The following is a 14,073-nucleotide window of genomic DNA, read 5'->3' on the forward strand; positions in this document are numbered from 1 at the left end:
CCACCGGGCGAGTTGCCCCTGGGTTGCTTGAAGCTAAGGAGCCAGGTGAGGCTGTTGTGGTTGGTACACAAAAGATAATGCCTTAAATGCCTAGTCATGAAAACAATTGCTACCTCCTGTAAGTAATCAAAGGCTTGGCCATAGGGCCTAGCTGGGAGGTGTTTGATGAGCCATCATCTTCCTAGCCGGCTTCCGGAACCGGGTTAGGTCGTCGGCCCTCTGACCTACAGTAACCCCTAATCGTTTAACGAATCCTGGGGAACTATTTCCTCCTCCTCCTCATTTGTTAACAAACTTTATCCTGAATACCACACCTTAGAATTAGTAGGCCTACTTTAATAAAGAAAAATCATATGCATTGCATTGCATCGAACAGTATCAGCAGTAACATATTACAGCATTTTTATTGACAAATTAACAAATATATTGAAATTAAACGTATTTTTCACCAATAAATGCATGAGCAATTGAAGCATTCCACTGAGTTTTAGTCCTCTGTTATCGTTGCTCTTTTGGCACTCCACTGAAACAAAAATATTGAACATTGAATAAGTGAAATTCGCAAACAGTGTGTGAGAAACATGTCTGTAAAATCATTAATTTAAGGATTTATTTATTACTTTTTATGTGATTCTTCTTCATTAAAGTACATATGACGTATATCTCTAAAGTTTGGTAGTCACACGATAAAGTTAGTTATCAAATTTGGAGTCAAAATACAAGCAAAGGAAACTAGCGCCAGATTTATCAGTACGTACATGGACAACAAAAAATAAAAATCGTTCGTAATATACCTAGCCTACTAAAACATGAATAGTCTATCATTATTAATATTACACCAATTATTATTATATCAAAATTAATTAAATTATTTTCTACATAGGCCTCTAAGTTAGGGCTAAGCATATTAGCTAAAGTTTAATTTTAGGCCTAGTATTACAATTGTAGAAGAATTCTCTCGCAATTTTTTTCTTTGCGGCTTGTCACCGCCAGTTATTGAACTTGTCCTGGCAATCGCTGTCGCTTATTTGCAAGAGAGGTACATGTGTTGATTTCCTAGAGAGTGGAATGTCAAAAATGTCTCGGCACACCGCTCAGAGAGAAGTCTGTGCGTTGCTGCTGAAACCACGTGCTATAGGAGGGGGAATCACCTCATGTTCGAATCCTCTCAGAGCAGAATCATTCCGCTACCTGCTAAATAGTAAAGAGGGATTTTCTCGGGTCTACCGAATCGAGGCGCGAAGGTGTGCCAAAATATTATTTTCACTCTGCTATGTTCGATATATTAAATATATATTGTAAATATTAAATTAATTGTAAAGTGAACATGCTTTAAATGCCAACAAATATGTCATTTGATGAGTGTGGCTATATAACAATTATTGTTTATCTAAAGTTGAAGACTGATCGATTGAGGAGTAGGCCTAGGCTAGAGGCCTAGCGTGCATGCCGGAATGGATGGATTATCGCTATATAAATAACAAGTTTGAACAAAAGATCTTACGACAATCTTGGGTCCATTTTTTATTAAACGTATAGGCCTACATACTATCGCTATATAAATAACAAGTTTGAACAAAAGATCTTACGGCAATCTTGGGTCCATTTTTTATTAAACGTATAGGCCTACTTGGCGAATCCATGCCTTTTAAATCATTTAACAAGTTTGTAATCGGATTGTAGTACTGTACAGTAAAACCAAAAAACACCTCCTCAACAACCTCGTGCGATGTACGATCTGCTGTTCTTTGCTGCAGATCAACATTGGTAGAGTCCATTAATTATGGATGTTTAAAAATTAAAAACATGTCTTAACCACTGTGTAATCAAAGCGTTTAGTATTTAACTTGGATCCCCCCAAAATTGATAATCGCGTATTCCAGTTATCACATGATTGATCCACGGTTGGTTGTACGCTTCTTTTTTACACATCCAGCAGAGGTGAAATATATTCGCCAATTTGGTGAAAAGACAATATTTTTTTTTACCATTTGGTTTCACAATTGTCGTTTGGCTCACAAAAAAAAATATGGCATGTGTTCTATATTATCTTGGCATAGGAAGACAAATACATCCCAGGTCATGAGAGGCTGAACTACAAAAACAAGGTTGAATAGGGTAAAGTCACTGGACAGTTCGAATGATTTTGAGCGAACAATCTAGCGCGTATGGTCGTACGCGCTAGATGATACGATATTTTAGCTATATTTTTTTTTTACATGTTTGGTTGGATGTAATGGAAATAAAAAATAGTTGATCTGATGAATGATATGTAACTAAACAAACATTTGTTTACAGTTCAATTATTTTCATAATAATAATACATAAAAATGTGTTTACCAATGGACAAATAATCGCGTCAATGACATAGTGCGCAGGGTAATGTATGTGGAGTTGTAATGTGGCAATAACAATGGAGTCAACTCTCTGTAACCCTAATATTAGCAGTAGGGCCTACCCACACTCACAGTAATAAAGTTTATTTGTTTATATATCTAACAGTACCCTACTTATTTGATTGTCAAAGTATTGCAGTATTACTATATCTAAAGGTTTAAAGTTTATCCCCCAAGGGCCCACCTACACCTACTTGTGTTAAACCAAATAATTATACTGGGTGACAGAGATTGGAATGTTCCATTCATCACAAATCAATACATTTTGTATAAACGTATATTAAATCTATAAAAATAGTATTTTTTAAAGAAATTGTTACATTATCATGTTGTACTCGAGCTGTTCAACCGGTTTTCAGCTATTAAAAACAATTATCGTAGAAGGAGATAGGTAAATGCGAAGTTTTCTCGTATTATTGTGTGTGGGTATTTTTCAAGATGGACATCCATAGACAGTGTATACCACGATCGAAAAATATTTGAGGCAAATCGGTCAACCTAAATTCGTTTTAATTGTCAATAACTAATAATCTAATTTAATTTAATTAGTAAACAGGGTTACATCAGGTGGTTAAAATCAGTACCGAAAGTACGAACCAACTTTATATACCATCGAGTAAACATTGTAGAAATAACATGCGATACTGAATTTTGCCCTGACGTTAATTTATATAGAGATTACATTACCACCCGTCAAATCCCTGGTCTTTTCAAGTTCGGCATGTCCTTCATTGCTAAGAGCCTACAGTATATGTTGCTTATTTATGCTTAAGAACAGTTAAAGACCTATTCCCTACAATTTGTGACGTTTTGTATATATATACATTACATATACATATATATTACTTTAAAAACATAAACCCAGGTCATTCCTTGTCTTAAATGTACGTTTTATTAATTAAATTAAATCATGATATAAACACTGCACTACCTAAGTAGCTTGCAGTGAATTTCTTCTTGTAAACATAATTATTTTTAAGTGTTTGCGAGCTATAGGCCTTGCCTAACGTTGTATAGTTGCTGCAATAATTATCTTTCTGTTTTTGACAGACCCTGTTGATACAAATTGGGGGAAACCCAGTATTTTTGCTGAAAAGTTAAGAGCCTTCTATTTATTTTGGCCTCACGATCGATTAAAAGGGGGTTGAATTACAGAAGAAAAACTAAAATATCAATCTGGACGCAGTGCATGTTGGGATTTATAGCGGGCCGCTAAAATTATTAGAATCGTCTCATTTTTTACATTTTTAACCATTTAAAGACAAAAAAAGTTATCTCAATAGGGCCATACAGTATTTATTTTTACATTAATGTAGTTTGTGACCTTAAATTAGATCTAAAAACGTAGGAAATGGGTCTTTTTAAGAGCATGTTAACATAGCAGTGAATAAAACAGCATTAGCAGTGCTAAAAAAATTGCATAATAGCTGCGTTAAAACTTAAGCAAAACATACCATATTGTTCATAATAAACGCCTTGCCCCTAATAAACGCCCGCCTTCATTTTTTTTTCATTTTCTAATTAACACACCTAGTGCCCAATATATATAAACAGAGGATTCTCATGTTTAGAATTGGTTTTCAGCCCAGAAAGTCACATATTTCAGCGACTGTGGTAACGATGTACGCTAACAGCGTGACAAACATGTAGGCCTGCACCGGGAGCGGGGGTAATTTGCGACAATATATATCGCTGGTCTTTAAAAATCAGGAAAACAACGGGATCAGACAATCGCATGTTTATTCACACAACACGGAATTGATACAAGGCGTCTGGCTCATGAAGACCTTTCGAATTCTTAGAACTTTTCATCAAGTTGAGGGCGGATGTCGATAAACACACTGTTTCTGTTGTGAAGGACAACGAAGAACGCTGCATCATCGGCCATTTAATTTGCCACAAGAGCATTCCAAGATTTTTTATTTTTTGTTGAAACATAAAGGCGAAGTAAAAGTAAAAAATTACAGCTAAACGCAGGCACAGTAGCATAGCAGGGGGTTTAGAGGTACCCTGTGAACTTTTTTGTTGCACACCCAAAAAAACATTGATTGACCGTCTGAAGCAACTTGTTTAGGGTAGCTAGGTAGGCCTCATATAGGCTCTAGGCCTAGGCTAGGCCCTAGGCCCTAACAAACGCCCCCCCCCCTTTAAAAAAAAATGCAACGCCCCAGGGGCGTTTATTAGAAGCAATATGGTAGGTTATGCAAATAAGAGCTCATTATATGCTTAAATATGCAAAATTAGCTAAATATATAAATGCTATATTCTGCTTTATAACTTCTGCATAAGCCAAGGATATTTTCCTGTAGAATGGAAAAAATCAAATGTCATTCCTCTGCATAAAAAAGGCAATAAATCCCTTATTGAGAACTATCGCCCTATATCCATACTTTCCAACTTTGCAAAAATTTTTGAGCGTGCAGTTTTTGATATAGTATTATAAATACTTTGTGGATAATAAACTTCTTACTCAATTCCAATCTGGTTTTACACCAGGTGACTCGACAACGTATCAACTTCTTTATCTTATAGATACATTTAATAGAGCTTTAGATTTAAGGAAAGAAGTAATCTCGGTATTTTTGGATATTTCCAAAGCCTTCGATAAAGTTTGGCATAATGGGATTATATACAAATTAAATCAATATGGAATTAATGGCACTCTTCTAAAATGGTTCCAAAGTAACTTAAACTCACGTGAGCAACGTGTTATTATTGAAGGAACTACCAGTCCTTGGGTGACCATTACAGCAGGAGTACCCCAAGGATCTGTTTTGGGTCCATTTTTATTTATTGTATTCATAAATGATATGGTTGATAATATCAAATCCAATATTAGTTTATATGCAGATGATACTTCGTTATATGATATTTGTACAGATCGTAATATTTCAGAACAAAAATTAAATGGTGATCTTAATGTCATTTATAATTGGGCAAAAAAAGGGAAAGTAACATTCAATGCTAACAAAACGAAAGCTATACTGTTTACACGTAAACATTTAGATAACTATGTTAGTTTAAATTTCAATAATGTAAATCTACAATTTGTAAATGATCATAGGCATCTTGGTGTAATGCTTAATGCAAAACTCAAGTGGGATTCCCATATCCAATCTGTAATTAACAAAGCGTCTTTATCTTTAAATATGCTACGTCGTGTCAAACATATTCTACCTCGACAGGCTCTCTGTCACATTTACACATCACACGTTAGACCATTAATGGAATATGCAGCTCCTGTTTGGTGTAATATTCCAGATAAATTAAGTGATGAACTAGAAAATATCCAGATTTCTGCAGGTAGAATATGTACTGGTGCGTGGAAACATACAAGTCATAATGCATTAAGACAAGAATTAGGCTGGTTATCATTGGAAAAACGTAGACAATTTTTAATTTGTTTTTATTTTTCTAACTTTCAGATTAAAGGCTGAACCCACTCATAAACTATGCAATCACACAAGTAGTTGTTTATACAGCTGTGTAGCAGTGAGTATTACACTTTACGGTAAACCAGTTTTAAAGACTTAACCATAGATCAACCTTTAGAAATAATCCAGTAGCTAGATCAACTTTCGTATGCACTTTGTGGTTCAGAGAATTTCACTTCAGAAATTGGTTTAGGATGGTCAAATTTTTTATTTTGTTACTCATTTTGAAAGTGTGGCAAAAGGTCAGAGTGAAAGGTTATAATACCAACCACCACAAAACAATTATCGTAGGAGGAGATAGGAAAATGCGAAGCATCCTCGTATTATTGTGTGCAGGTATTTTTCAAGAGGACATCCATTGGACAGTGTATACCACAATCGGAAAAAACCCCTATTTGCATGAGGCAAATCGTTAAACTTAAATTTGTTTTAATTGTCAATAACTAACTATCTAACTAAATTTAATTTGTAAACAGGGTTACATCAGGTGGTTAAAATCAGTACCGAGATTCCAACCAACTTTACCATCGAGTAAACATTCTAAAAATAACACGCGATACTGAATTTTGCCCTGACGTTAATTTATATATAGATACTGGCCTAAGTTGACGGCAAAAACAAAATCATTTATTGAATAAGATTTTACAGATTACTGTCTACATGCATCTATATAATACTGTAATAAAAAAATATTATCAGCAAATGTTTTCATAGACTCTCTTCTCCCAGACGTGCTTTGGGGTTTGTAATTTGAGCTTGACCTGTCCTAGTTTACAAATTATAAAAAATGTCAGCCTTTAGGACTATAACTGCTGCTTGCTTATAGCTTCTGAATGAGTAATCCTCTTGTTTGAGCAGCAGTGTGAAAACAAAACTTAAATATTAAAGTAAAAAAGTGTAGAAAGAGGCAGTGCATCTGAAGCCAATAACAAAGTATAGTTAGGAGCTTAGAGCCTATTCACACGTATGGCTTAACCCCTGGTGTATGCCTTGCGTAGCCTACGCCTTGCGTGTGAACTAGGCAGTGACGTTATTAACGCAACTCACTAAGCCACGTCTGTGGCGCTATTAACGACAGCTACATACCCCATCTTAACTAACGCTTTGGAGGTAACTCCAGCGATGCTTGATTGATTTTGACCTATATTAAGATATTAACAAATTAATTCTTGTTTTAGAAAAACAAGCTAGTTAGCTGCTCTCTGCTCTTCGATCTAAAGCGCATGAATTGTTTAGGGTGAAATAAAAGTAAAATAGACAAAAGCAGAGTCTTTTTCGGGAAAGAGAATCAAGTGCTGAATATGTTTCCAGATGGTCATTAAAACAGTGTAAAATCTAAAAAGGAACCAAGCGTTTAACTTTTAAAACAGAAACAATACTTGGACTTCTTTGTTTAACGACATTCATTAATATAACAAACGCTGTACGTGTGGACACATGAGTATTTCAATCCGTGGATTACCTACCGCTTGCATAAGCCACGCCATTCTTAAAACGTACCCTTAGTTAACTTAGCTCAGGCTAGACCTGAGGGCAGCCTTACCTCTATACAAGGCTATTTTTTCAACGAAAAACAATAGGCCTAATTTGTTTTTTTTCATTAAAAATGCCTTGTCCTAGTAGTACTGTACTAGGTTATTTTATTATGATCATTTAGAATAAAATGATTACCTATTGTTATTGTATGAAATCTTTATTATTGTTCAGGAACTTTTTTTCATCTTTTTTTTTTATTCTTCTTTCTTTCCACGTATGTCTCAAATTCTTTTCAACATAAGATTGTATAACTTGTCAAAAGATTGACCTGTAGTTGTAGATTTGCAAGAAACTTGGCATGGGGGCTGAAGTCCCCGACACGGGGGCCTATGCGAGCGAGCATTACTTGGCCAGTGGGCCAGGGGGCCGCCAAGTGAAGCCCCCGGAAGCAACAGTGTTTTATTGTAACTCAAGGCCGTTTTAATCAGATTTAGGGGAGGAACATTTTTTTATGGTAGATGGAAATAAAATTATGTGCAAATCAATAATATTTCATTTGGATTTCCGACAAACTTTTCCGAAAAATGTAAAAGATGAAGTGAAAGTAAATAAATATGCCTATTCATCATAGTTATGCATAAATATATACATAGTGAAAAGGCTTATTTTTGTGGTCTTGTATTATCGTATAATTATATATATTACTCTATGTTTTAAAAGAAAATCGTGTAAAATCAGGTACAAAAGTCGGGGAAATCAGTTAATCCCCTCGTCTGTACACGTGATGAACGTGGTATACTGTAGATACACCTCCATGCAATGGAGTTTACCTGCCATTTTTGGAATGAGAGGTTATGACATATAGGACATTGAAAAGAGAATAAACAAAAACGTAAAATAATATCCAACTAATTTATTTTCAAATCGTTTTCTACATTTTGGGACTTTTGCCTTAAATCTGCTTCCTCGGTCACTATGTATTCCAAGCATCATGAGCATTTGCCAACGCAAATAATTTTTTATTAGTCTCATTGAACTAAAATTGCGTTCACATTCGGCAGATGACACAGGCAAAGCGCACGCCACTAAACTGATACGCTCCAACTCAAAAAAAGCTTCCTTCAAATCTTCTAGATATGTGTGTAGCAGCTGGAGAAGAGATCGATGTAGTTGTTCTGTTGATTTACGTCCCAATAGATGTTTGAAAGTAACTAATTAACTTTTAAGAACATCTGTATCTGCTTTAAAAAGCTTAGCAAATTCCATAAGTGGGGCTGGTTCAAGAAACGTATTAGATGTTGGACACAACAATGAGATTCCTTTCATTATTGAGATGTTTTTTTCACTAAACCTTCTGTTCACCATCTATTTTATCAATGACTTCGACATTAGGCGCAGGAGCCCCGGATAGCGTTACGAAGTCGTTAACTCTGTCAGCCCATGGTCAACCCAACTAATGTGTTTTTCCCAAGGACAATTTATCAATAACTAAACTTTTTCACCACCCATAAGTGTGCTGTTCATTTCCTATTGACCAATGAACACCAATGTAACTGGACCTGAGTTTCTTGCTATTTCGACCTTGGGTGCAAATTATACAATTAATTGATGTTAAGGCCACTGACTACTCTTTTCTGTATAGAAACACTGAATTGACTAAATAATAAGAAAACCCTACAATAATTTCTACTACTACTTGATATGGTGTTATACAAGAACTATATTAAAAGAATTGAATGTATGGAGAATGAAAAGTTAAACGTTATAACTTATATGTAAAACATCACTTAGATGATATCTATCAGATATATCATTTTCTAAAAATTGTTTCATTAGTTAGAATAGATCACGGAAAACCAATACTAATACTGATCTGGACTCGGAAATTCAAAATGTAGCAGGCAACGTTTCACCAATGAAAACTGTCAAGACAAACAAAGTATCATAATTATCATGATATCCATTTTTATTTAATAACGATAAATGGATATAAATATTTCGTCTTTTTTGTTATTTTGTGATGGAAAATATATTGAGTGAACATTGGCACTGAGCTTAAATGTTCCCTGTCCCCTTAATGTCCGCTTTATAGGAGTGTCCCCTCAGTAAGGATTTGCTGTTTTGCCCCTTAATAATAAATTATGATGTCCATCTTATCCTCTCAATTTTAATGTGCTACACCCGATAATAGAATACACATCTAGCTCGTGTGTACTTTAAAGAACCTAGTACATCTTTCGAGACGAGAGGGGGTTACCCCGGTGTATTAGTACATCACAGCCACTGATCACCAACTGGGCCCTCTGGGAGACCAGTCTTTGACTGAAGAGGTTACCCAGTATAAATATATATTTCAATTCAATTCAATAGAATAACTGTACAGTAGGCTCCCATTTGATGCAATGTGTTACCCAATGTGCTCAATTTGATTGTGCTACCCAAATCCATGCTATCCATTTGAAATAATTTGCTATCCATTTGAAAGAATGTGCTACCCGATAATCCGTATAGAATAATGTACAGTACAATTACATATATCCATTTGATTGTGCTACCTAATGTGCTATCCATTTGAAATAATGTGCTATCCATTTGAAAGAATGTGCTATCCATTTGAAAGAATGTGCTACCCGATAATCCGTATAGAATAATGTACAGTACAGTACTATATCCATTTGACTGTGCTACCTAATGTACTATCCATTTGAAAGAATGTGCTACACCCGATAATCCTTATAGAATAATGTACAGTACTATATCCATTTGACTGTGCTACCTAATGTGCTATCCATTTGAAATAATGTGCTACCCGATAATCCGTAGGCTATAGAATAATGTACAGTACAATTATATCCATTTGATTGTGCTACCTAATGTGCTATCCATTTGAAATAATGTGCTACCCGATAATCCTTATAGAATAATGTACAGTACTATATCCATTTGATTGTGCTACCCAATGTGCTATCCATTTGAAATAATGTGCTATCCATTTGAAATAATGTGCTATTTGAAAGAATGTGCTACCCGATAATCCGTATAGAATAATGTACAGTACAATTACATCCATTTGATTGTGCTACCTAATGTGCTATCCATTTGAAATAATGTGCTATCCATTTGAAATAATGTGCTATCCATTTGAAAGAATGTGCTATCCATTTGAAATAATTTGCTATCCATTTGAAAGAATGTGCTACCCGATAATCCGTATAGAATAATGTACAGTACTATATCCATTTGACTGTGCTACCTAATGTGCTATCCATTTGAAATAATGTGCTACCCGATAATCCTTATAGAATAATGTACAGTACTATATCTATTTGATTGTGCTACCCAATGTGCTATCCATTTGAAATAATGTGCTATCCATTTGAAATAATGTGCTATCCATTTGAAAGAATGTGCTATCCATTTGAAATAGGCCTAATGTGCTATCCATTTGAAAGAATGTGCTACCCGATAATCATAGAATAATGTACAGTACTATATCCATTTGATTGTGCTACCTAATGTGCTATCCATTTGAAATAATGTGCTATCCATTTGAAAGAATGTGCTGTCCATTTGAAAGAATGTGCTATCCATTTTAAAGAATGTGCTACCCGATAATCCGTATAGAATGCACAGTACAGTTATATCATAGTTACATCCATTTGATTGAGCTATCTATTGTGCTATCCGTTTGAACTAATGTGCTGTCTGTTTGAAATAATTCAGGTTTTTTTTTTTTAATATGTTTTGCTATCCATTTTAAACGTGCTAAACAAGTTACATATTTGTTGATATAAATTTGCGGTACACCACGTAGGCCTATATTAGTTCTGAAAAGAACTGTTGAGTTGCTTGACGTTTCGATTTAGGCCTACTCCAAAGTCAAAGTCTCCAAAGCTATTTATCATGTCGTATTCGGGGAATCGCCCACAAGTGTTTTCTCAGAGAAGGGTATGTTCTGTATGGGGTTCTGTATGCTATTTTTTAATAATGTACAAAAAATGAAATGAAAAATCATATTAATTATCGGTATGTACGGAGGAAGCTCGAACAAGACGAAGCGCGAAACAAATAAAAGCGCAGCGCGAAACATCTGAAATGATATACAATTTCTCAAAACATGAAAACATAGAATATATTATATTAATATAACTTTTTAATATTTCCAAAGGCTCGGACAAGGAAGAAGGGCCTTATAAAACTGAATTGCTATATGTTAGACCACATTTCCATAACTTTTCAAAATTCATCGAACCCTCTGCTATTAGGCCTAATTAATATAGGAGCGTATCGCCAAATCATTAGAGAAAAAAAAACATGGCATGAAGAAGTAATTAATCAAACAACGGCCAAATAATACCAACAATTTTAATTTAGGTTTCGATTCGTAATTACTAATGTGGTGGACTAAGCCTAGTTTGAAACTATAGTGACCATTTATTTTAGAAAGAAAGATAGACAAATTTGTTTCCATCTCCATGTTATTGTTAATACCAAGGCACTTTTCAATTAAAAATTCTGGCCTAGTATTCTTGCAAGGTCGTCACAGCTCCAGTTACAAAGGTCGTCACAGCTCCAGTTACAAACGGTGATACAAAGTGTCAATCATTTGACCAGTGAACAGCCCACTGGTAGGATAGTCCTTGAAACCGTCCGTAAAACACATTAATCACTCACATCAGTCATGCCGCTAATGGTTGAAAACCTCACTTTTTGGGGTTTTCAAACGTAACGCTATCCGGGGCTCCTGCGCCTAATGAATACATTCTGGACAAAAACATTGAATCCATCAGAAGCACTCCGTTCAATATGACTTTCCACATAGTATGCAGGCAGAGCAGTCGGTGGTGCAACTTTCCGTTTTGGTCTCGTTTCAGGAAAACACAATCTGTCTGCAATCGTTTCTGCGGCGTCCCAGAATTCCTGACTGCTTTCTTTTGTCCGACAGGTTATTTATTTCATCTTTTAGCGTACCAATGAGGTCAACAGCGTGTGTCAAGTCATTTGATGGTGTTTGAAGAACATCAGATGCATACTTAACTTTCGATAAAATGTGCCTTAGTACAGACAGGTATCGTAGGAATCGACGATCTATCTGCAGCAAATAACCGGTTGCCATAGTAATACTGCTGGAATTACTTTCGTTATCGATGACATCATTAAGAACCTCGATTAATATTTCTATTCGGTTCCAAAGAACGTTAAACTGCTTTGCCTGACATGACCAGCATATTTCTGACACTCTACTAATTTCCATTTGCCTCAAGCCATACTTATCTTGCATCTTTTCTCACCTAACTGTCCTGTACTGGAACTAAGGAATGAGTGAAGCTGCTTGAATAACACTACCATGACATAAACAATTACTAGGTTTAATCTATGGCAGAAACAATGGACATAATAGGCCATATCCGCTCCTGTTTTTTGTGGTAGTTTACGCTGAACTCCATTTAAATGTCGAGAAACAACAGAGGCACTGCCGTAGCCCTGTGCCCGATACAATTCTTCATATTGGCTTCAACTGACATCAGTTTATCAATGATGGTGTCTGCACCCAGGCTTTGTTGCTTCAGCGACACCAACAAACTATTCATATATTGCCTTTTTGAAACAACATCAAACAGCGACAACCACTTGCTCGAGGACAGAGAACAAGCAGGCTTTGTGTAGCTCGTTCTTTATTTGTTCAAGAATCATGTCCTTCATTATTTCTAAAAGGGCGTTCTGAATACTGTAATGTGTATACTTGACATTTCCCGGCCCAGAAAGAATCTTTTTTGCAATTATGTCATCATGTTTTGCAACTAATGATAGAATAGCAAAGAAGTTTCCACACGCTTGACATCTATGTTGCTTATTCGGTAAGATCTTCCAGTCTAACGCTGTGCGATCTTACACTGGGCAGTTACAATAAGATCTCCGATAATGTACGCAAGTAGTGCCTATTATCCTTGATGAGTTTTGCAGAAGCATCACTGTGAAGCTCCGATATGGATTTTGGCTTTCCCGACTTGATGGCATTGTGCACATGCATCGACACTTTCAACATTTAGAGAACTACACTGATGTTGTAATAGCTTGTTGAATCTTAGAGCGCGTTTATACAACACGCTATTACACGCATATTCTACACGCCTACGAGAAGTGTGTTGTATAACAACAAAGAGATTCCGTGTAATGAGATTTTAATTGCAAAAAAGGCTACTTGGCTGAATCCTAAAATTTGGTGGATTCCCGGTCGCCGTTACCGTGTTGGAAGTGTCCTCAGGGTATATTTTGACCTCTCGTTAAAACAGGTCGTAATAACAATCATGTCATGCGACGTCTAACAAGATTGGGCCCATTTATTGCTGCTTCGCTGCCAGCAATCATCCTCCTACCACGTCTTACGCCTAGCCTGGTTGGGCCAACTCGTAGTGGTAGTAGGCCTCTATAGACTATCGTTTCCCACTCCAAACAGAATAAAAAATAACATCGCAAAAATGGCATCTTCTTCCATAGTGTATAGATGAAATAATGAAACCCTTAAAATAACTTTTATTAATTTAAATGAACCGAGAACAAAATAAACAACAATGCAAACGTGAACGAATACAATAATGAAAATGGTAAAAACCGCGCGAATACATCGGACAGCGAGGAGGCGACGATGATTGTTGACAACCCAGCCAACAATTCAATTCAAGCGATCAACGATTTGACCTTTTATCCTAGCATGCACTGCGTGTTGATGAAACTTCCGGTACAACACGGTATCGTGATTTCTAGTA

General features: G+C 35.8%; 1 protein-coding gene across 2 annotated transcripts in view; it reads left to right on the plus strand.

The window, feature by feature from the left end:
* The window catches only part of LOC140053866 (transmembrane protein 135-like), a 63,714-nt gene that overhangs the window by 17,877 nt on the left and 31,764 nt on the right, over positions 1-14,073 (plus strand). For both annotated transcript variants that reach the window (XM_072098594.1, XM_072098595.1), the window contains exon 8: positions 5,822-5,888. In XM_072098594.1, the coding sequence (XP_071954695.1) occupies positions 5,822-5,888 (67 nt within the window). The remainder of the gene's footprint in view (positions 1-5,821; positions 5,889-14,073) is intronic.

Source organism: Antedon mediterranea, chromosome 7, assembly GCF_964355755.1.
Source record: "Antedon mediterranea chromosome 7, ecAntMedi1.1, whole genome shotgun sequence".
Taxonomy (NCBI): Eukaryota; Metazoa; Echinodermata; class Crinoidea; order Comatulida; family Antedonidae; genus Antedon; species Antedon mediterranea.